Source organism: Lineus longissimus, chromosome 2 (genome assembly GCF_910592395.1).
Source record: "Lineus longissimus chromosome 2, tnLinLong1.2, whole genome shotgun sequence".
NCBI lineage: Eukaryota > Metazoa > Nemertea > Pilidiophora > Heteronemertea > Lineidae > Lineus > Lineus longissimus.
The window spans coordinates 22,789,110-22,813,675 of record NC_088309.1 but is presented as its reverse complement, the minus strand read 5'-3'; the positions used below and the strand labels follow the sequence as shown (position 1 = coordinate 22,813,675).

At 40.7% G+C, this 24,566-nt stretch overlaps 3 protein-coding genes across 7 annotated transcripts; 1 reads left to right on the top strand and 2 right to left on the bottom strand.

The window, feature by feature from the left end:
* Window positions 1-2,873: 2,873 nt before the first annotated feature.
* Window positions 2,874-5,743, bottom strand: LOC135483102 (X-box-binding protein 1-like). Its single transcript, XM_064763630.1, is given in 4 exon segments — window positions 2,874-4,408; window positions 4,411-4,543; window positions 4,781-5,098; window positions 5,399-5,743. Coding segments are annotated over 4 exon segments (1,227 nt in total). The 5' UTR covers window positions 5,599-5,743; the 3' UTR covers window positions 2,874-3,832.
* Window positions 5,744-6,875: 1,132 nt separating this feature from the next.
* Window positions 6,876-16,630, top strand: LOC135483101 (major vault protein-like). Of its 3 annotated transcripts, none has more exons than XM_064763629.1 (13): window positions 6,876-6,959; window positions 8,609-8,770; window positions 9,092-9,287; window positions 9,521-9,644; window positions 9,890-10,116; window positions 10,280-10,792; window positions 11,048-11,286; window positions 11,592-11,789; window positions 12,647-12,791; window positions 13,740-13,951; window positions 14,170-14,413; window positions 14,782-14,970; window positions 15,187-16,630. In XM_064763629.1, the coding sequence occupies exons 2-13, from the start codon at window positions 8,631-8,633 to the stop codon at window positions 15,334-15,336; spliced, it is 2,577 nt and encodes an 858-aa protein (XP_064619699.1). In that variant the 5' UTR covers window positions 6,876-6,959; window positions 8,609-8,630; the 3' UTR covers window positions 15,337-16,630. The 3 variants fall into 3 exon arrangements, with proteins under 3 accessions (XP_064619699.1, XP_064619697.1, XP_064619698.1); XM_064763627.1 differs by lacking the exon at window positions 12,647-12,791 and adding an exon at window positions 12,106-12,250; XM_064763628.1 differs by lacking the exons at window positions 6,876-6,959; window positions 12,647-12,791 and adding exons at window positions 7,475-7,660; window positions 12,106-12,250.
* A 2,283-nt stretch (window positions 16,631-18,913) lies between these two features.
* On the bottom strand, window positions 18,914-23,812 carry LOC135483100 (tumor necrosis factor alpha-induced protein 8-like). 3 transcript variants are annotated; one of them, XM_064763625.1, is made up of 3 exons: window positions 23,693-23,812; window positions 22,041-22,098; window positions 18,914-20,977 (listed from the first exon to the last, which is right to left on the bottom strand). In XM_064763625.1, the coding sequence occupies exons 2-3, from the start codon at window positions 22,051-22,053 to the stop codon at window positions 20,409-20,411; spliced, it is 582 nt and encodes a 193-aa protein (XP_064619695.1). In that variant the 5' UTR covers window positions 22,054-22,098; window positions 23,693-23,812; the 3' UTR covers window positions 18,914-20,408. The 3 variants fall into 3 exon arrangements, with proteins under 3 accessions (XP_064619695.1, XP_064619694.1, XP_064619696.1); XM_064763624.1 differs by lacking the exon at window positions 23,693-23,812 and adding an exon at window positions 22,299-23,635; XM_064763626.1 differs by lacking the exon at window positions 23,693-23,812 and adding an exon at window positions 22,831-23,633.
* Between the last annotated feature and the right edge of the window lie 754 nt (window positions 23,813-24,566).

The following is a 24,566-nucleotide window of genomic DNA, read 5'->3' as shown; positions in this document are numbered from 1 at the left end:
TTTCGTCTCGACTCATTTTCCTTCATCAATTCATATGCTCTGGCTATGATGTATAAGGAATGCTGAAAGACATATTGACTCATTTTGTCCTTGCTCCTTACCAAGTCTCACTCTGAGATTGAAGTGGACCAAACTATTGAAATGCCATGGTCGCTCTAGCCCTAAAACCGAAAAATAGCCCACACAGCTGTCTATTGCTTGGAAACACTGACATTTGGTGAATTACCAAAAACGATACACTGGCTCCCGAGAACGGGACGTGGGTGAGGAGTGAGTCGGTCGCCGAAGTCGCCGCCGACATGCATTTGCCATTTGACGAGTTCGAGAAATCAGTATGAGCAGCCTAAATCAATCACAGTTGGGAGCAGAACGTCCATGATGATGATAATCAAATTGGAACTCAGAGGAAATGTAGTTGGAAGCATATTCAAAGCTTCAGCATTCGTCAGCATTCGTCAATATTCTTACTTTGAACAAACTTTATGGCATTATGCCCGATAAAAAAAACAATGACATTCTTGGCAACACTAGACTCCTATGCAGTTCATTTCGTCACCGTCTTTCCCTTTTAAATGCGTATCAGGCGTCAGGACGAGGCCGGCCAACTGCGTCCGGAATGAATAATTTGTAAGAATAATTAGGATTTTCCAAAAAATCCGTATCTACGTCCACTATATTGTATGACGTTATTCATTCAGACCTAGCGTCACCAATGGCAATGAACGATGACATAGGTGTGACGTCACACGCGTAGTAACAACGCATCAGGAGTCATGAAATCTTCTTTCTTCATATCAGAAACTTAGAATGTCATGAGGTAATGGGATGCATGGTTTAAATATCCGTACCTATGTTGGCCTATTAAATGGGGTGTGTGTTTTCTGAATACTCATTTGAAGAGGATGTTGGCGACAAACAGAATGATGGGCGACCGGATAAAAGGTCAGAACGTGTCGCCCCCCACAATTCCCGGACTCGACCGACAAAATCTGGTGAATCGGGTAAGTAACGCGCCAAGTAGGCCTACTCGTTGGTGAATCCCGGGTATCAATCCATCCTGGCATAAGTGGTTTTCAATATACGCCGCCTCTCGAAATTTCAAACGAAGTACATGTAGTATACTTATTTGTATACGAGGTAGGAGTATCAAAAACCTGAATCTCATGATGGTATCAATCAGGCCCCGTGTCTTTGCTCCAATTAATTAAAGTAATGCCCCGGGAGTATTACTCGTTGGTGTGTCCATGACGAGAGTAGTTTGTCATTGCTTTTCTATAGCGTCCGAATATGAGTAAGTATATGCACCATTGTCACAAAACTGAAAGTTGGACCACTAATTCCATTGTTTTGCAGAAATGATTTTATCTACTGTCATCACAACTCCATCAGAATGGGACAGTATACGAATGGGCCGTCCGGTTTTACCACCTATTGTAAAACGCCTGATGGAAGAGGGACCAAGGAAGAAGTCGTCAAACACTGGCCCTGATGCCAACTCAAGTCAAGACAGATTAAACAAACGGCGAGATTCAAGCCACTTTTAGAACCGGAGCTACATGTCAAATACAAAGATGTGAAAGAAGCGATGCGAGTTCTTGTGAAATAATAAAAGATAAAGTCTGATATCAACAAGAGAAGAGATCATCATTCTTTATACACTACATCTACGGCTGTTATAATTACCAATATTTCAGTGTTTCCAAACAGGTACTCTCCCGGGGAAGTCAATTTTGTCATCCTGATCGTCTCTTCTCGTGTGACAGCCCGGGTGACAGAACTTGAGGAGGAGCCCAGTCCACTGCGTCCGGAGTCTAATATTAGACAGCTATAGCTGGAGAGACGATCGAGGACTTTCCAACAGGCGGGAAACATGGAAAAACGTCACAATCTATCTTTCAGCGTTCTAAAACAATGAGGGGACATAAAAACGGCGTTAGACCGGTCTAGATATAGATATCCTGAAACTTTTTTAGTAGAACTCGGGGAATTCGTGGGTTCATTCGCTTTGTGTGCCGGGCCGACGGCGCGAACATTGACTCGGCTCCTGATGGATGTATCAGGATGAGTAGAACCAGGTTAATACTAGCTGGTACCAATGACACTATACACAGGGTAGAGTAAGGCATGTAAGGCCGAGGCAGACAGACATGCCCCGAGCTTAGAGTAACCAGACTGGGGACTGAATCAGGGACCTCGTGGCTGCTGGTCGATCAGCCCACTACACGGAAGTTTTATCATAGTACCTCCATGGACTACATCACAGCGTCATGTATATTTTCCATGTGAATTTTCTATGGCACCCTTTTCAGAGGGTACTCCTGGTGTGACTAGAATGGTTGAGACAGTTCCCACATTACAGCTTATGGCCAACATGTTGGCCACAGTCGGTCAGGATACAAGCTCTTCTATTTCGGCCAACATTGGTATACACCCATACTATCGACTCCTATGCGCGTTGTCTGGAAGCTGAGCAATGTAAATACATTGAGGGCCAAGATGGACTAAGGCGGCTCATAATTGGACACAGCCACAACCATGTGACAGTCTCAGTTAGCATGTCTAGAGTAGAAGACAGTGGGGAGATATATCAAGGACTCCCACCTCCCAAATTGGGAATATCCCCCATGCTGTCCATTTTACTTGGGCACACATTCTTTGATACTGAGGTTCATGTACTTGAACCTCCTTCCCATCAGATGTGTTGAGCCAATGTATGCAGGTGATAACACCCATTTAGATCCTTACAAATCTGGGTCATTCACATGCTCCTAAAGTTGCAGGTAGCCAAAGGAACAAATAGATATCAGGCTGTTGATGTTTTAAGGCTCATATTGGTGAAGCCAAGATTCATAGACATGTACAAACAAATATCGTGGTATGAACTAGCAACTAAATGCTTTTTATTTCCAAGGACAAATTAGATATGTACACCACTGATAATAGGAATAGTCCTAGGTCAGTTTCTGCAAATTTGTAAAGTTTGGTAATTCCCACAAATGACACCTACTTACATGGTCTCAAAATACCTGTAAAAGAATAGCGGTCAATCAATTTCTCATTGCACTTTCAGTCCATTTGTAAATGTGTAAATATAGGCCAACTCAACCGGAGGGTCAGTCCATGCATTGAGACAATAAGTTCTGAAACTATAACAGCAATACTTTTAACAAGATAACAGAGTCACAAACACCGTGTTGAAAACTGACATCCTGCACCAACACCAACAGCAGACTGGAGAAATGGTAAATTGACGAATCCTTTCATTATTAGACTTCTTTTCCTCCCTTAATACACCACAAGATGAGGAGATGCACGGATGGCATTCTGACATCCGAAGATGATATCTAAATTGATCAGAATGATTACTGCACAACATGATGTATAGTGCAATCTGCACTTTTCCTTTAATATCCATGGTATCGGAAGGAAGAAAAGTTAGACCTACAATCACCAAATGTGTTTTTGACTGTCTAATGAGTAATATGATCCAAAATGTACTTTAGTCTTCAAGATATTACTGGCAACTCCACAGTGGTACAAGTAACAATCTGTTCCTTACGACATTCTTGATAATAGACCTGCTTGTGTTAAACTGATGCAATATATTCCCACATAGACCACAACTTTTTGACAAAAAAATAAATATACTATTTACACTTCTAAATTTTTTTAAACCTCTGCTGTTCACAAAGATTACAATATTGTGTAAAAGACACCATCCTCATCAAAATGAAATTTGACCCAAGTCACCACTACTTTTAAAAGTGGTGAGATTGTGTTCATTTCGCCACTTTACCCCGGTGAACAGCAGAGTTAAAACGTTACATTTAATTTACAATAAACATGGGAACAATTCACCAAATGACTCCTCCCATGCATCATCACTCAACATAGACGAACCAACACTATTAGGTGACCCAACATCACTGTAGCTGTAGTCACTTAAACCAGAGTCACTCAGCGATCCTGCACACATATTGTCCATGGTGCCAACCGGGGCCAGTTTCGTTGTGTCCTGATGCATATTAATGGCATGTGAGCCACTTCTTGCCTGTGACTGCACCTTGGTACAATCTAAGGGCTGGTGTAAGGCAGCACTAGCTCCTGATAATTTGTCCTTGGAAATCGTGTCACAATTGTCTGTTACCATAGAAATCCAATCCTCTGAGAGTAAACTTTCCAATGACTCAAAGTCCTTGATGCTGATAACATTCTCTGGCATATGAGAGTCATTATTATATTCTTGTTTGTTTCCACTGTTTTGCACGACAGGGACAACTCCATCAACAGACTGGGTTTCCATGGCAATTGGCATTTGTGTCATTGCGTTTAACGTTGCTGGTTCAGATTTGAAGTAGACATGATCAAACTTAATCAGTTCATTGACGGATTCCAATTCTTTTGGTGCCGCCCCCACCATTTGTGAGGAGGCGCTGTGTGTTGTAATGGGCTGCTGGGCTCCTTGTGTAGATATTCCTCGACTACTAATGACTGCGTCAGTGTTTGCGCTGATTTCTTCGAGTAAACCAAGCAGTATGTCAGACTGAAAGTATAAAGAAAAAGTAGACATAAGTACAGTCCTTGCACTTTTTAGCTAAAATGGCAACAGAGATTATTTTTGTTAAACAAACAGTAATGAGTAACAAAAATGATTAGAATTTACAACCTCAGCTTGCTTAGCATACAAATCTACTTCAACAAAGGTTGTAGTCACAGACCACGCTACTTTTTATGGCCAAAATGAGAAGACAGTGATAACAAGTAAAGAACCTGAACTCACCTCAGCGTCAGTAGAATTGCCCTGCAATGTGCCATTAGTTGAGAAAGAGCAAACACCTGTTCCTGCGGCAGAGAAACATTGAGTACAGCAGACTCGCGGGGTGTGTGCTCTTTCTTAACCAAGGGCTGTTGCCCAAGCCGATCTCGTAATGTCATGTTTTCTGTTGTAAGGGCTCCTGTTCGTCTCAAAAGTTTGGCATTCTCTTCTGCCAGCTTTTTGTTTTCTTCCTCTAGCTCTGCAACCACTTCTTCTAATTCAGACATCTTGGCCTTTTTCCGGTCACGGGCAGTCTGGGCAGCAACTCTATTCTTCAGTTTTCTGCAAAATAACAAACAGGGAACCATCAGCAATATAGGCGACAGAAGAAAATGAGCCAAAAATGATCGTTATTACAATCTTGCGTTAAATAGGGATTGGATAAAGGAAGATATGACAGGGACGACTGAGACAGCATACAAGGGTACACCTTGCCTGCGTACACTGGAGGACGCACACACTTACAGGTAGTGTACGCACAGTACAAGGTGTCACACTCATATTTTTACAGCGCAATAACAACGATCCCTCCAAACAAACCGTAATATGAAATACGGGAAATGAAAAAAAAACGTGTTTTACCTTCTTAGCATCCGCTCTTCTGGACTGAGATGTGTCAACCGCCGACGTTTTCGAGGTTGTCCATCGGCAGTCATGTCTGGCGAGCCGAGAACAGCTGCCATGGGTCTTGTGATGGCAGACATTTGATGTTGTTGCGTTCCTATGGTCGATTTTCGTGGCAAAGTCGTAATCACAATCGTTTTCGGTGTAACCGCTGCCATCTTTGTATATTTGGTTATTGGCAGGGATCAACGAAAATGAAAGGAAAGCTTCTGAGAGCTCAGAATCGGGATAAATATCGCAGCAATTTGACTACACCATCCTCCTGTTTGTGTATGGATTACTAGAAATGATTGCGGCGAGGACGTGGTGTTTGAGCATTGGCTGGTTGGTGGTTTGACGTCATAAGCTACTTGAGTGTTGATTGGCAAATGAGTTAAAGGTCGGCCTAAAAATAGAATATGATGTCAATTGTCGAGTTTCATCAGAAACTGATGTAACCCTTTCCGTCTATTTTGATACAACAAAATTAATATATTGTCAATTGGCGTTGCTCCAACTTTCAATCAATGCATAGATCTTTGCTTAGAAGATCCTTAGAGATCTTTGTATTAATTTTTACTGCGAAATCGGTTAGGAGCTGTCACGACTGTGTAGTGTTACCACTTCGGGTGCTTTTTCACGTGATTAATGATGTAATTGGCTCCGGACCGATTTTACAGTCTGGTAAATAGTGAATTATTATGACAACATGGAGACCGTATCAAGCGGATGAATTGGTCAGGGGCCAGCACTTGCATTATAGAATAGATAATAAGTGCAACCACATCCAGTAAGTGATGACAGCTGCTAACTAATTTTGCAGCAAAGAGAGAGAGAGTTTCATATGATTCCAGTTATTGATCTTTACTCTGATCATGGGTACATGTACTATTAAACTTCCTTGCTTTGATGGGTCGGCTAGTCGTTTAGAGGGGAATCTAATCAGTAATAAAGATTTTTATCTTTTTATGTTGGGTCTGTTGGTCTGTAATACTTATAGAGGGGAAAGTTTTGCTTATCTGTGAAATCTTTCTTATATCAGACATCACAAGTCAGTGCTTTTGTGAATTCCATTGATGAATCTGGCACAAAGTAAAAATGTGAATTGCCGATCTACCGTCGTTGTGCGCATTTTCCATGGATTGATATTCGGCATGAAATGTGATTGTCGCGTCTTCCATCACCCTGTACATATTGGGAATTCCCACTATTCCAAAAGCCTCGTTTTCAAAACTGTAGGCAAATCTATCCTTTGCACTCGACCACCGTATCAGGTTTGGTTTGTTGTCATGTATTTATGGTTTTTATGACAATTTGTTGTATTTACAGAAAACCATTCAAAAAATAATTACCTGGAAGAAGTTTAAGTTAGTTGGGTGTTATTATGGCTATTCAGCCCTGCAGAAAGATACCAAGATTCTCCGCTGTGGAAGGGGGTAGTCAGTCATATGAATAGAAGAGCCTTGTAGAAGAGCCCAATTGCACTTCAACTTGACTTCCGGGTTGCTCAACATTCCTGACACTGAATTTGCTTGCACTGGTAAATCAATTTTATCTGCTAATTTCTCATATTTCCTATCAATATATTTTGTAAAACTTTGATGCTTGTAAATCATTAGATAATCTGGTATATACTAGTTGATCTGAATTGCTTGCAAAGTACCTGTCATCATGGGAAAATGCTCTCGAATGTTGCTCTTAATTTCAGCTCGACCAACGACCAACGACCAACCACCAACGACCAACCACCAACTTGGGGGCCGGTCATAAATTATCTGATTATGGAACTTCTTTCTTTTCATGATGCATTGCATATAAAGAGGCTAGATCTGTATCCTACCACTACCTTAAAAAAACGTGTCTAACTGTACGACTACAAAAATTGCATGGCACCAGTTAGTTGCAGTGGCATTTGCAACTACTATACTTCACCCATTTAAATGGGGATGATGATGTCATGACTAGCAAAAATGCCAGGCAAGCATATACTGGTATTGCACAACTAACACAGAGATTGTGCCTTTCTAGATTATTCATCAAATTTCATCATTTCTAACTGGGATATAGCCAGTCATGTAAAGCTAGATTCATGCTTAGTAAGCGATAAACAGTCGGCCTATAAAGTTCTTCTTGGACTCCGTTAGTCCTTATATTCTAGGCGTATATTCTATCCATCCATAGGCTTAGTCCCAAAGACTGCCAACAATCTAGTTGTAACTGGGGATAGGGCACAGAACTGTGGTAAGTTCCATATTGATACTACAAGTGTGCATGTTCCATCATGTCTAGTTCAAACTTCAGAGAAAGCTCCCTGGAACTAGCATTCTGATTCTGGAGTATCATTCTTTTATTTGGCTACTCAAACATTTTGCATGTATATAACCTGAAAAACTTTAAAATACTATCAAATTCTTTCATACATGTACCGTATATAGTACTGCGTTGAAGAGAGCAAAGGGGACAGAGTTACAATCAATGAGCCAGTATGGTCCAGTGTGCTTCTTTCTTCTCTCCCACTCTAGTCCCAGTCAACCTGTCAACATAGCACAAGATTGGGCATGAAATCAAGCTGTATAGGGAAGGAAATATATTTTCAAAATATCAGATAGATTTTTTTAGAAGCTATTTTAAAAACCCTATCCTGCTGAATGTTTTTTGACTTTTTTATTGTTGCCTTGCTTGCTATTTCTTATGATTATGCAATTCAGCAGACCAGTAATGGTGCATATGTATGGTAACGATAAGGCTATAGTTTGTTCTGTGTAACGTTGTGAGGATGGAATAACAAATGCTAAGCATATAATGGTAGAGTAAGATTTGATTTTGTCGACCATGATGTCTTATTTGCCATGCTGTCTTGATAAGTCACAAACAATAGAGTGCATTTAGGCAGATTTAATCATACCTGAGTTGTCACTGTGACAGTGGGTAATGCAGAATACCAATTTTATGTTATGTGCAAGATATTTCAAAGGAAGTAGGCCTTGTTTTTGGCCTCGTGTAGTGTATAGGTCTTCTCAGTTCCATGCTTGTAGGCCTTCGTAGAAGATTGAGGGGGTCTGGCTGACTTCGTCATCAGACTTCTTCCATGTGTTGTTTTATGGTCTAAAGGTGCTGAATTGGCTAAAATCTTGGCCCTTTCATTCAGGTTACTGGTATTTAACCAAGAACTGTTTTGTCTACCTTCAGCTGATCAGCTAAACATACTAAGATGGCGACCAGACGGAGTGCAACTGACGATTCTATCGTCCGAATCCCTCCCTATTACTACCTCCATGTCCTTGACCAGAACAGCAATGTCACACGATTGGAAATTGGACCACAGACTTTCATCAGACAGGACAATGAAAGGTAAAGGAAGTGCCTTATGATCAACATTGCATCATCAAGTTCTTCTGCTTTTCCTCCTTTCTTCTGATAGTTTGTAGCGTATTACTACAATTGGGGAGCAGTTGGAGTGACTTCGTCTTTAGTATTGAAGAAGAAGTTCATGACGATGCATATATTTGTCATTTGACTTGGGTCTTTTGGCTGTGAGGGCACCCTAGTTTTCATCCTAAAGTGCATGCTCTGATGATACCACTTTTAGTGCCAAGAATTTTGAGGTGTTTTATTGGTCTTTTCCTTCTAATTTTGATGTGATCTTTAACTGTATGCTTGTTTCTTTTCTAGGGTTGTGTATGGGCCGGATAAGATGATCACAGTGCCCCCAAGGCACTACTGCATAATCGAGAATCCTGTCCTAAGAGATGGTGATGGTGAGGTTGTCTTCGACAAAGTCGGACAGGCTAAACTTCTCCATGCTGATCAGGATATCAGACTGGCCCAGGATCCTTTCCCTCTATTCCCTGGGGAGGTTCTCAAACAGGTTGGTATCATACCTTGGCTTAGTTGTTCAAGTCAAGTTGGTCGTTAGCTTGACCTCAACACCCGTGCCCTATGTCCAAGGTAGTAAAGAGGTATCACCAGAGGATGTTTTGAGCTTTTGTGTGAGCTGCTTAGGCAATTCAAAAGTGGCTTGAAAGGTTTACAAACTCAACCCAGCTAAAAAACGAGCGTACTGTTCTTGGACGTCCCTGTTACAAAATCCTTTCCTTATAGGCTGTTACTCCACTGAAAGTTGTAATCGCTAATGCTGCCATTCGTCTACGCGCTCTTCTTGACTTCGAGGATGCCAGTGGAGATAAACGAGTTGCTGGAGATGAGTGGCTATTCGAGGGACCAGGTATGCAACACTTCTTGTTGTTGTTCCAAATAATGCCAAATGTTATATAAAGACCAAGTAATCACCGGAGGTATTTTCGGATGAATCTTTACATCCTGTATACCGGATGTTTCAAAACCAATGCAGAGTCTGTGATTCGATGTCAATTATGTAGTTCAGCTGAGGCTTTAAAAATCCTGAAAATTGTAGAGGCGTTGTCCAATAGTTAAAGTATTATGAGTTTGTTTCCCATCTTCCTTTGGCAGGCACTTACATCCCGAGGAAGGAAGTCGTTGTGGAAGAAACAGCCCGTGCCACGATTATCAAGCCCAACCAGGCCATCAAGCTGCGCGCTCGTAAAGAGTGTGTCGATCGTGAGGGCACCAACCGCGTGACAGGAGAGGAATGGCTTGTGAAGAAGACTGGCGCCTACCTTCCTGGTGCTTATGAGGAGGTTGTTGATATCGTCAACGCTTACGTTCTGACAGAAAAGGTATGTGTCAAGTTTGTCAATGAGAAATTTGTCAGTCGTCGAACAGGAACATGAATGCATGTCCTGACAGAGAAGTTTTGTACTCAGAATAATCCCTTGGTTGTTTTGCATTCATAAGTGTTCTATCATTAACTTAGCCATACTTTCACATCTTCTGTTACAGAAAGCACTCCATATGCGTTCTATCAGGACATTCAAGGATGACTTCGGAAAGGTGCGAAAGAACGGTGAGGAGTGGTTGATCAAAATGACAGACACAGAAACACATATTCCGGCCGTCTATGAGGAAGTTGTAGGAGTCGTTGACATTACTACACTTAACAACAGGCAGTACTGTGTTATCATGGATCCTGTCGATGCCACAGGCAAACCACAGCTCGGACAGAAAAAGCTTGTTAAAGGCGAGAAGAGTTTTTTCCTTATGCCTGGAGAGAAACTAGAGCGTGGAATCCAGAATGTTTACATTCTTGGCGAGGATGAAGGACTCATCCTTCGTGCGACTGAATGCTTCAAGGATGTTGCCATTGACAAAGAGCGCAAGCCAGGAGATAGGTGGATGATTCGTGGACCGGCTGAATATGTACCTCCAGTTGAAGTTGAAGTGGTAACCAGACGCCAGGCTATGCCTTTGGATAAGAATGAGGGTATATATGTCAGGGATGTAAAGACTGGTAAGGTAGGCATCAGCAGTCAGTTAACGGCTCAAATGAAAGCAGCACTTGTGCTTTATTGTGTCAAGAGCTGTGTATCACACTGGGTATACTTTTGATGCACTTTATACTGTCAATGTGAATTCACGAATGCGAAAAGTTAAATCCATCTCTTTGTTTCCTGGAAATTACTTATAAAATGACCTCCAGTAAACTGTGCAGAAAGGTTAGATATCAACATTGTCTTCCTTACACTTAAATATGTCGAAATTGTCATGCAGGTCAGGGCTGTCACCGGTGAAACATACATGCTCAACCAAGATGAGGAATTGTGGGTCAAGGATCTGCCTCCAGCAGTCGATGCCCTCCTTGCCCAGGGCAAAGACCCTTTGGCGGACAGGAGTGATAGGTCTGCCTCAGGTCCCCCTGGCAAGGCCCGCGACAAGACGAAAGTCGTCACGTTCCGAGTGCCCCATAACGCCGCTGTTCAGATTTATGATTATACTGACAAAAAAGCCAGGTTAGTCATTAGAGTCCAGTTCAAATTTCGTGGGATTTATGTTGTTGGTGCAGCAGTCCACTAATTTCAGAAGAATCAATTCTTTAGTTCTAATTTCTACCATGGATAGAAACTTTTGACCTAATTTAAATGAGAAGAATGCAGAATAAAGGCAGTTTTCTCCTGTCGCTTTTTTTGTCTGCAGGTTGTACAATGAATGCTTTTGGTAGTTTGCCTGTATCATGCAATACTGAAAAAAGATGTGGCAAATGCATAGACATAGTCATTACATAGTGATATTAAGTATAAATCTGGCTCTCTTTCAGAGTTGTGTTTGGCCCAGAACTTGTGATGCTAGGTCCTGACGAGCAATTTACTCAGCTGAGTCTGTCTGGTGGAAAGCCCAAGAAGCCTAACCAGATCAAGTCCCTGTGCCTGCTGCTAGGCCCTGACTTCTGCACTGATATCATTGTGGTTGAGACAGCTGATCACGCAAGGCTGTCACTGCAGTTGTCATATAACTGGTAGGTACAGACAATTGTTAAATTTGTAGTTGGGTAAACAAAATAATTTACAGCCGGGCGCCTTTTGATTATTTTTTACTGAAAGTGCATTCCCAAGTGTTGGGTTGAAGAGCTGATAAGTTTGTGCCCTTTCCAAATTGTGATGTGTTGTATGTGCCGATGGTTAATTTTCCAACATGTACATGTATGGCCAAACAACTGATTGGTTGTTTTCATGTAAAGAGTTTAGAGTACCGTACTCTTCCAATTGGCATTCAGAATACAAGTTCTCTTGTTAGTCACTTATAAACATTTTTAACCTTTGCATCAATTTTAGGCATTTGGAAGTTGCAGACAAAACTGATGCAAACGTAGGGCCTAAATTATTCTCCGTACCTGATTTTATTGGTGATTCCTGCAAAGCCATAGCATCTCGTGTTAGAGGATCAGTTGCAAGTGTTCCTTTTGATGATTTCCACAAGGTAGGCCGTTGTGTCCAGCTTTTAATCTGACATTTTCTTCTTGCAGATTGTAGAGAGTTGTTCTGAGAAATCGTCTGAAATACTTTGAAGTCTCCATTTTGCCACAAATTTTTCTTTTTCTACTTCTTTCACTGAGGCCAACTTGAAGTTTTTGGTTGTAATCATTTGACACTTGTTGAGTCTGTGTGTACTTTTGGTACCAGCCCGGCATTTATAAATACACACTGCTCCTTGGATATAAATTTTATTGAATGCATCCTTGTAATCAACTGAAAACTTGGGATGATTTGCGAAATGTGAACTTCTCAGTGTTCCACACGATTCTCTCACCAGTCCAAGGGGGTCTGTAGATATTCAGCCTATTGATTGTGATGTTATAACAACATTTATTTCTAGGCATTTTGATGTTCCAAAGAAGGATTCTGTGGAGATCGCAGCCAAAATATTCAGTGTTCCAGACTTTGTTGGTGATTCATGCAAAGCTATTGCCTCCAGAGTTCGTGGAGCTGTAGCCAGTGTGACTTTTGATGATTTCCATAAGGTATTTTCTTGTGACATCCTTTTGAGATAGCCTGCATCAACCACCATCTTCCTCAGGAAGGCAGTGTCCATTGAGTGATATCCACCTAACACCTTATTGTTTCTTAAAACCTTCAAACTCGACAGCTTTGAATAAGCTGCCTTCATGTTTCATGAGTGCAGTAGTTTTCAAAGTTGTAAAAACTTGGTGAACCTTCAGCCCTAAGCGGAACATTACCATTTTCACATCCTAACCTCACCATTTGTGTTGAGTTCATAACATGTCATGTCACAGCCAGAAGTTTGTTCAAATACTTGAAAACATGAACCCAGAAATCATATTTACTCCTTTTGGGAGTAGACCTTGAAATTGGTTTGGATGTTTTTAGTGTGGTGATTCAAACGCCAGATGCGGGCAGCAGGGAGTAGATAGTGTGAATCTATTGAATGAAAGCTTATAAGCCATTCAAGTGAGCAGAGGCTTGCTTCACTTCTCTGCACCAGAGAAAAATAAATTTGTCGGCTCAAAAGCCAGCATCACTGCACAAACTCACCCTTCCTGACAACTTTCTGCTCCGGTCAGTGCCATCTTTACCTTTGTGAAATGCTCCCTTGATCCATTACAGTATACCTTGCTTTACTTGCCTCCATCAGGGTTCACTTTCAATAGTAACACACACTTTAGCTCGGTAACACAGTTGGTTTCTGGATGAACATGTAGAATGCTGAGGCTGGGACTGCCATCCATTGCCCATTCAAATCTGTTTTTGGCCAAGTTTTTACCCAAGATATATTTTTGTAAAATCTCAACATTGTCACATCATTTCGCACACTTTGCATGACAAAGTTGGAGATTAAATGATGCTCAATTTGCATGACAGCACTGTAGATTTATAACATGACAATGAAAATGTCTGTCCTTTACTCGGACCTAGGAAATTGTCAATATAACATTGTCTTTACTTTTCAGAACTCTGCAAGAATTATTCGCTCATCTGTGTTTGGCTTTGATGACAAGAGCAAGGTCCGAGATCGCTTTATCTTCCCCCAGAATAACTTGGTGATAACCAGTATTGATATCCAGTCTGTTGAACCTGTTGACCAGAGGACCAGGGATGCCCTGCAGAAGTCTGTCCAGCTTGCTATTGAGATTACCACCAACTCGCAGGAGGCTGCTGCAAGGTGTGTTTCTCTTCAGTTTTCCACACTCAGTGAGATGTAGAGATTGACATAAGACCACAGGGTCAAATATCAAAATCCAGGCTTGTGTAGTTGTTCATTGGCTTGAATACTTAGAAACTTTGATATTAAAAATCACTTCAACAAATTTCATTTCATACCAAAAGCTTTGTTGCCCTTTTGTCATTGTTTGTCTATAACCTTACCTAATTTATATTTAGGCATGAAGCCGAGCGTATTGAGCAAGAGGCCCGCGGACGTCTTGAGAGGCAGAAGATTAGTGACGAAGCAGAGGCTGAGCGCGCCAGGAAGGAGCTGCTGGAACTCCAGGCCAACAGTGCCGCTGTTGAATCGACTGGTCAGGCCAAGGCCGAGGCCCAGTCTCGTGCTGAGGCTAACAGGATTGAAGGCGAGGCTGCTGTTGAGCAGGCGAGACTCAAATCTCAGGCTTCAAAGATTGAAGCTGTAAGTATACATTGTGTTATAATGCTTGGGCGGTAGGATTTTAGTTCCTATGATTCCCTGATGGTGGCCCCACTTGTGGGCCTAACCGAAAATAGATTGAGTGAATGGACAAGTTGTGCTCAACTTGTGAAGGGGGATGGCCTTTGAGGAGGACACCCATTGTAATCTGGGATATTCACACCATATTTGTATCATCTCCCATCCCTTGTAATGTGAGTGTGGTTTGGATTAATTGTCGCACCAATTCCTTATGTGATAGAAACAGTCACCCTATCTCTCTGATATAGTGTAAATTTGCTTCAAGGACTCTTGTTCCCCCCCCCCCCTTTGGTTAACATTTAAACTCATTACATGCCTCCTCTTTCTAGGAATCCGAGCTTGAGCGTCTGACCAAGGCTCGTGAAGCTGAGAACAAATACATTCGTGAGCAGAATGAGCTCGAGATCAGCAAGGCCAGTGAAATGGCGGGCATTGAGTCGGACAAGTTCAAGAATACCGTCAATGCAATTGGTGCAGACACCATCAAGTCTATTGCAAATGCTGGCCCAGAAATGCAGGTAAGTGTGATCGGAAAATTTTGTTGGCAATTGTAGCTCTGAATGCTAAAATCCCACACGCCTGTAGTTTCAAAGGACTTGTGGGGCTCCAGTAAACTTGGGTATTTGTTGATTTTAAATAATATGTAATGTTGGCAGAAATCATCTCGGAGGGCAGAAAGCATATTTATTTATAATGTTTTGATGAAAACTGCATAAGCTTCTTGCTTCTCCTAGGTTAAACTCCTGCAGTCTCTCGGCCTGAAGTCAACGCTGATCACCGATGGAAGCAGCCCGATCAACCTCTTCAACACGGCCAATGGTCTGATTGGTAGTATGATGCCTGCTAATCCGCCACGCCGCCGGGAGAGCGATTATGAGGATTAAATCGTTAGAGTCTGAATACAGCAATTGTTCATATAATATGGTGTACATGAACGGCGGTATATTTCAAAATTAGAAATGTGTTTGAAAATTTTACATTTGTGTTATTAAACACTGAGGTTGATTGCATTAAAATTAGAAAAAATATGTTTCTGTCTGAAATCATCTTTACTTCCTTTTAACCTCATGGTACTGACAGGTTGTATTCATATACTGTATGTCTTAGACACCATATTATTATGTGCTTGTAGAAATCATTAGTGGAACTTAACCGGGCTTTTTGGGCATTGATGTCTGAGTGAATTATAACGGGCAGCTACAACAAATAACCAAGAAGTCGTATGTAGTAGATGTGAGGAAGTACTTACGATAAAAAGTACATTTGTACCACCGGAACATCGTGTCATGTGTTCTGGATATAGCTTAGCATTAGTTGTGTACTGGCATGATTTAGATATCTTTTAATGGATCTATAAATTGTGTAAAATTAATCGGAACTCGTCATATTCATCATGAATTTGATTGTTTTGCGTGGGGTTGTGATCAGAATTAGAAAAAAAGTAGTTTTCATCTTCAGGTATCCAGGGTGTAGGTTTGTTCATGCTGCCTTCTCCAAATGCCCGGTATAACTTTTTCTCAAAAGAATTAGCAAATTTGATGAGGAGGACTGTGTTGAGAATGATATTTGTGAAGTCCATCCTGGTGGTGAAATATCCTTTTTTGGGAAGTGCACGTATTATTGCTGCTGATTAATTGGTCCTGTTACTTCATCTCATTTTCATAGAACTGTGATATAAATACATGTACTGTAGATTACTTATTGCATACATGTGCTGATTTGCATGAACCTTTGAGAAAGGATTAACGACATGTTTTCATCCCTTACCAATGGTTTTGATGTATTCTGTCGGTGACATTCATGGTCTTATGGTGGACTGAAGTCAGGAAATGCAACTCGGTCACGTTGCTTGTGATTGGTTCCACCATTTGACCAAAACAGTCACTCCTCGTGCCGCAAAATATATGACATGCTTTTGCATGTGATAATTCTTGCCAAACTTAGCTCCAATTGCTTTCATGCAAAATATTCATCTTGTATCTTTCTATTTTTGTAGCAGTTTACTCAGATTCTCTTATCCTAGATTTGAGTGAGTTGTATAGCCGACTATTGGTGAGCTAGCTCGGAACGACTTGAACTATTTCTTTGTTTGGTTTTCTGATCAATTCTGGCTGTAGATTTATTGTGCAATTGTGTTTTGTGATGTAGACAAACTAAATAAATTACTTATCGCATTAACTCTTGATTTTAGTGTTAGATCATTTGTTTTATCAGGTAGACCCCATGCCATTTTGATAGTGCGGTCACTTTGTTGGTGCATGTTGATCATTCTCAAACATAAGTTGTGTTAACACCAACCTGGCAGCCAGAACATCGCCAGAAGGTGCGAGATATTTTTTTGCGGCACTTGCTAAGTTGTACTGAAGCAGCCCCTGGTGAAGCCAGTCGTCCATTACATCTATTGGAGTGTCAACTTCAGCCACACTGGGATCTAATCAACAAAATTTATTGCAGCTCTGCAATCTAAATGATTCATACACATGGGTAATCACATTGTTAGGTTTGCTCAACTTCAGATACAGAATTAACCCGATATTGATACTTGGGTCATTACAGGGTTATTTGTTGGCCATGTGTGCATTGCACAAAGTTAGATCTATTTCATGGAAAATTTTGTATTTGCTTGCAAAATCTACACTTTGTGTGGTAGGCTGACCATGCAGATCTGGTGTGAGGTGCTCATCCGCGAGTCAACCGTTCATCTCCTGACAATATGAATAATGTCTTGGTTCATCAACAGAAAACTCCCACCATTGAGCATTATGTCTCCAAGGACAGTTCATCCCCAAAGATAATTGGTCAATGGAGGTTAAGGTAATCTTCATTAGTGACGGCCTGTGCAGTGTCTTGGGACACTCTTTCCCAAATAATTATGACAGGCAATATCAAGTTTCACATGAGTGTGCCGCTACTTGAACCTTGGTAAAACTGTTATGACAATCAAATATACAGCTAATCATAACACCGTCTTAAGAATCAAATACTCTAATTATCCCATTAATGACAATGATACTGCATATTACCATAACATTAACGACCCATATCCGTCCCAGGGGTTTGATTATTTGATTAACGCCTGGTGTTATTTCCTCTGCAACATCATTACAGGATCAAAATGCAGGATGAAGCAAGCACATCATACGAGGTCGTCATAGAAACTAAAGCAGGTGTGAAAAGGGGAAGTTCTGGATATCCAATTCATCAATAGTCTTGTTGGCATTAGTCCCTAATGATATTAAAATTAACACGATAGGTGAAGTTAGGATTTTGTCCATGACAAAATAACAAAGCTAGTAAAATTTGTCTCAAGTGGATGGACTCTCCAATGTTACTCTTAGCAATATAAACCTTGCTATTTGCATCTCCAGCAGACAATGATAATAATATGACATTACCCTGTAATATGGTTTGATTGGAGGGTTATGACCCCCTTGTTCAGAGGACAACTGTGTCAAACAATCGCATTTCACCCGAGGATTCTGTGGACATCATCACCTGTTGCACTTGTACTAGACTTGAGTTTCATATCATATCCACAAAACTCCCTGAAGTGCTCTCGAAATCTAGATCTCATTTCCTGAAAGTCCTCATTAGACACCATACCATGCAACACTGTCACATGGAGAGAAGAAGTGGCAGCAGGATGTCCTTTGCAGTTCATCTAAAATTCCAATACGTCTGATAATAATGAATGAAAGGGCATTCTCCAGCATGGACTGGAGACGAGAATAGCGGCAGACGTCAATAACATTACAGGGGCAACAGGCTATGTTCAGATAACTGCATTGACTTATTTATCACAGAGAATGTCGGGTTTAGACAATCAATCAATGTGGAGATTGATTTTATGTGGAAGCAACTCGTTTGGGATCCATGAAGTCATCGCTAGACACTGGGAGAAAAATGGAACCTCCATACACAGTGGAACCTCGCTTAGTGAACACCAGCTCCGTTACAGACACTGACTTTGGTCCCAAATTTGGTGGTCCTTCTTCACTCATACCAGACTTCTTTGGAAATCAGGAAAGCTCTCATGAAGGACAAGCATCTGTCAGTCTGAAGGGTGTCCATTATGGAAGGGTTCTAAACCAGATCTTTTAGAAAAGAAAATGATACCTCACTGTGGGTTCTTGGTTGTCTGATCAAGACCACTCAGTTCGACCTCAAATACCGTCAAAACCATCAGCTGGTGCCTCAGATTTTGGTCTACCTGAGCCTTCTCGATTACACAATCAAGGACCACCACTCCAGCTAGGAATTAATTCTTTCAGCCAATCATAGGCCAAGGGGCAAAGTGACCATTAGCCTTTAGCATGTTTAGGAATATGAGCAATGAGCTACAAAATTTCATGAATTGACAGTCCACACCAAGTTCAATACTCCCACAAAAACCGTCTTCTCTACCTACCAACATTTACAATAAATGGAATAAGTTTTCTCTATTCAATACAGCTTTATTTATCAAATGTAAAAGAACTTTTCAAACTGCATGGAACAAACTCTGGAGGCATACCAGTAAAGGAAAAGAACATGAAAGTTTTTATGAAGCAAAGCATCAGACTGAGTTTAATGGATTGCATGGAAACGAAGTCTGTAGCATATTATTTCTCCAGTGCAACACGCTTCATAGTTATATGAGAGGGGCGTACATGGGTGAAAAACCATCACATGAAATGAAAGAGACCTCGAGGTAGAGAAGGGTAAACCATTGGATTGTTGAATGCTCTGATGTAGAGACTTTGAGGGGGGCAATTAGGCCTGTCAAGCACCGAGAGAACTTTCGAAAGCCATTCAAATACTCATACATCAAATTTAATGGTTATGTTGACCCACAACACCTTGCTAGATTCATATATAAAATGGGAAATATTAATCCTAGTCTGGAAGCACAACAAGGAGACTTGGTCATAATCAATGTATTACATCCTTTCAGAAGTAATGGTTAGGCTTGTAGAACTAAGTATTAAGTGGTCTAGGAAAGGATCAAGCACAGCGGGACCTGAACCATGATAGCTTTGGGGTATTAGGCCTACCTACAACTCTCATTTACCATATTTACAGCATATTATTTTCAGTCAAGTTTCAGTGGTTTTAAAGTCAAAACATAAACAACCTTTATCTGTGGACAGGAGGGAACTAATAAGCAATTTTCCAATTCCCAAGGTCATTACAGAGTTGACATTACCTTTACGGTACCCACACACATACTTGGCATAAAGCTACCAGCACATGCGCTTTATATTAACACAAAATTGCTTTACATCAAAATGATCAATGCAAAAGGAACAGAATAGCAATGGATGTGCAGTCAGCATGTGCACAGATACTTCATCACCATTTATGATCATTTATACATGCATGAGCTAATATACGATTATAAGCACACATGTTTACAAAATGTATATGGGCGCCAATACGATAGATAAGTTAGAACCATCGTTTCCAAACAAGTGAGATTCTTGTTCATCTGACATGTCTGACATGTTTGTTTAAAGACAAAAAAGACATGAAAAGAGCACCTTGTTACAATGTAGATATCAACAAACACCCTCAATAAATCATAACACAGATCAGATGTAAATATTTAAGTTCATGAGGAAGGATGATTAAAGAGAACATTTTTTCAGATCTTAACTCTTTTTGAACTACCTACTCAAGAAGTACACTGTATGCAATCATTGGAGATGGTTGTAATTTAAAACTGAAAAACCATCAAGTTTATTGCAAGTATTACAGAAACCTCATCAAAACTGCCAGGACTGTACATATAGTTGAGATGCCTGTAATGTAATAATGACAGGAAGAATTCTTGCTTAATACTATTCAAAAGAACTGTAAACTACAATTCTCAAAAATGCCCAGTTATAGACCTGGAATATATGTACAAATTATGAGCGGAAATACCAAACTCTCTGAGAATATGAAATTATCCACCAAATGTTTCACACAAATTGCTTCATAAGATGCCATCATCCATCATTTTTTCCAGATCTTTGACGATAACTTTCAGTGTGTCTTTGTATTTGCCATCAGGTGAGAACATTACCTCTAAGAAATTTGCCTCCGAGAAAAATGAGAACACATTATCCACACGTCCCTGTGACTTTGCCGTCAAATGGCGTGCAATCAATTTGTGCAACATCTCGCTGCACTCGTTGATAAGTCCGGAGAGATAATTTCTGTCAAAAGTGAAATCTACTTCATGGAAACTAATGATCGTCAGCACCAAGGAACGAAACTTTCGTTTGAATTGTTCAGCGATGGTTAGCTCATGCGTATCAAACTGGTCATTGCGATAGAGTATTCCGATTTTGACAACAATTTTAATGATGTTTTTCATGATTTTTTCAGCTTCTTTTTTCCCTTTGTAGTCCTTTGCGATGCGATACAGATTGTCCAAGACCCTACTTGTTGTGTCATCAATGAAAGCTTTCAGAATCTTTCTGGTCGACATCTTGCTAAGTAACTTCTTTTGAGCTTTCAGGCCAAAGCCCTTTGAATCGAACCCAGCGCCAGCTTCAGCCACTGCAAAGACAAATGATATCGTTTATGAGATGATTACGAACTTAAGGTGAATGCAAGTTGAAGTCATTATATACGACCTAAGTCCAATGGCTGTTGCAGCATCCCCATTCAGTACTCTGAAACAAACTACAGTGTATAGCAACAAGAGGCCTAAGAATCATGACGCTCAGCTGACCAAGAATGGAGTGGTTCAGTTCAATTAGGTGGATGGGAACCTACAAACGACAGTACATGTACATGGAAACAAAACAGTAAATTTGTACCATTAGCGACTTTAATGTTGTGCTTAAAAACGCCAGAGAATAATTTGCCCTATCCCCCTGGGACTATTAACTGTGAGACCATTTATCCTGAGGACTAATCATCTCCCGGAAAATTTGTCCTTTCATATTCGTCTTTTTTCCCTTCAGAACAATTCTCTGTTTATTTCCTGGACAGTCTTGTGAGTGTATTAGTGGAAAGGATGACATGTATACAGTCATGTATCAAGTCTCAAGTCAGGCAGAAAGTATGCCACAGTACAGAGGTCAGTTGTGACATGATGCAACACAATTGCTTGACATGTAGTGTATGGGTCAATAAAGCTTTGAACATCCATATCTGCCATTACTGCTGAACCATGCTCTATGTTATAAGGTCACAGATTTGTATACTTTCATAGCAATCATAAATGTATAACCACCTATTCGACATATCGAAATAACAATTCAACGATTGCTGTGATCAGGCAGCATCATGATACAATACATGTAAGGCCTAATAGTGATAGTATTCAAAACTGCCAGAACATCCGAAACATATACCTCCAGTTGATCAGCTAAGCACACCACACATTTTGGAAAACACTGATCAATATTATGAGAGCTCTTGAATTGGCCTTATAGCAGAAGAGTTTCAAAACATAATCAATCAAACACTGCACAAGGGATGTTGGTGAGGGCGAAACACAAATCAATTAGCCTAACATGCCCTATGAGGCAAGTCAAGTGTAATTTTGATCTCTTCCAAGTGAAGGCTCAAAGACATGAGGCACTTAAAGGGTTAAGGGTAAATAACTACTTACTCTCTCCAGGCATGAGGCCGCTTTCTTGAGGTAAACTTTCGCAGGAACTGGAAGACTCCTGGAAAGAGACGTAAAACACTGAGAATTGGTGGAATGTAATATTAGTTTGAGCTGGAATGTGAACATGACTGAGTTTGGTCAAAAGGTTTGAGGTTGTTTCCTGAAGGCGGTCAGCTCAGCTTATCAAGAAAGTAACCAGTACAAGATATCCAAAACACTGAAAGTCTATAAGTAATTTACAAGCACAGCTAAACAAACCTTAGCCATGATGACACTGAAGACAGAAATAATACTGAGAACAGAAAGCACATCCTGTCATAGTTGGCAAATGGTCTCAAGTGTGTGTATTATGTTACACTTTTTTCATAAGTCGTGATTCTTTCAACTGAGAAAAGTCCAACAATTTAGGTCATAATTTCTCACATTGTGCTGCTGGTCTAAATTTGCTGACAAACAATACCAACACTATTAATATGCCTATTAGTTCCTACTTGGCCTCCTGTATCAGAGTTTCAGAAGCAATCTTCATCCATTTTTTTCAATCAAATCAATAGCATAAGTGAGCATTATCCCACAAACAGGAATGGTATTACACCAGAAATTTCCAAACTTACCATATTTCTAAAGTAAGGCACCGCTGAATTAGTAGGCCTATCTCTTCCCCACTGGACTTCACTGCATACAAGGTTTGGTTGGCTAGTATGTTGGACTTAGAATGTCCTGTCTTATTATTCTAACAGCTTTCAAAGGACAAATTGGTGATTATGTGCGGTAACCTAACAGAACTAACTTGACTCCTGGTGTGATGTATATGTTCATTGAAGGTAGACAGTGACTTCCCAAATCTCCTGGGGGTTGGTGCAGTCTCATTATTTCTCCCAGGTTAGTATTCCTGTACCCTGTGTCAAACACATAAAAAATGCATGGCACGTCCAAAATCCTCGATATCTTTTTAGTTCTCCTGTGCAAATGACATTGTTTATTTGTTATCTCCGGGAACTCCGAAGTGGGCGCGGGGAGTAGAGACACTGATCGCCCTGATGCAGTGTTACAGTGTTTTCTTGCATTTTGTAATAAGAAGAGGTCAGTGATGTAATCTGTTGATATGACACGCATGAGTTTTTGGTGTCAGATGTATAGCTGTAGCTCCATTTGCCAAGTGATGGTCTGGCATTATCCTGAGACACTCCTTCTTTAATGGCGATGTACCTTTGTGAACATGTTTACATACCACATGCCTGGCCCTGACCCTCACCCTTAGCAATTTAAATGTGGGGGGGGGGGGGATGCACGAGTTATCTTGAAAAACGTTTCCCTTTCCTGTTTCCACACGAGTCTTGAACTTATGTATAATGACCCCTGTCCCCCTTTACCGTCCGAGGAAATATGAAGGCACACGTGTAGTGTCCCCTTAGTTATAGGTATAGGTACCTGATTGGGGCACTTCCAAAAGATGCCTTACAATGGGGAAATGGGGAACAGCTAAATATACTATTTGCACGCGAATCCAGTATTAGCTTGTACATAGTACAAATCATACTCGTGTGTATCATGTGTACTGTACTGAAATACAATGTTTCAATGTGACGACAGTGGCAAAATAAGTAGTACGGAAGTAAGAAATACGGTGATAATTAAATGGAATAACCTACCAATAGAATTTTGGAATCCGGTTAATATTCCTAAGTGCTGGTTTTGACACACAATTATTGCCGCAGTGGACTACTCAATAACTTGCTTCCCGGTCGGGTTTCGAACCATTGGGTTGTGACTTTTGAACATCTGCAAATCTTGACACTAGAGGCGCTGATTTCGTTCCTTTTTAATTTCGGCACTGGGCGAGTTTGGACATCTGAATGCCCAATTTTCCCGATAGTGACGCCACTGTCTAATTAATGAGGTAATCCCTGAACAAGTACGGTGGCTGGGAAAGGACATCGAAAAATTCTTTTCGGGGCGAGACGACTTATCAAGTCGGGGGGGGGGGGACGACTGAGTAATTCGGGGAGGGGGGGGGGGACGACTTATTTTTGGTTTTTATAGGTAGGATATGGAATAACTGCAGTGGCATTGACAGTCTGAAATAATTCTGCTGTTCGTCAATCCCGAAAAATCGGTAACTAAATTCCGATAGTATATAGGCCCTATCCCGTTTTGTTGTGATTTGAATACAATCAGACTTGGCCGTGATTTGGTTCATTCAAGCTAAACCGTGATTGTACTTAATTTATTTCACTTCCCCTAGTGTTTGTACAATCACTCATTTATCTAATATCTTGCCACATGCGTGTTACTCTGTTAAATATGTTTATGGTTTTTATAAAATTTTAATTGTAACTATTAATCCTGCTTTTGTGTGATTCCGCAATCACATTTTTGTGTCAATTTACAATATTACACAATCATGTTTTTATGTGATACAAGCAATCAGGATAAAGCGTGATAATTAGATAAAGGAACAGTCAAATCACGTTTTTTCGTGAACTTTGCACCTAACTGATGTATTCCAAGTTCCCGTTTCGTAAA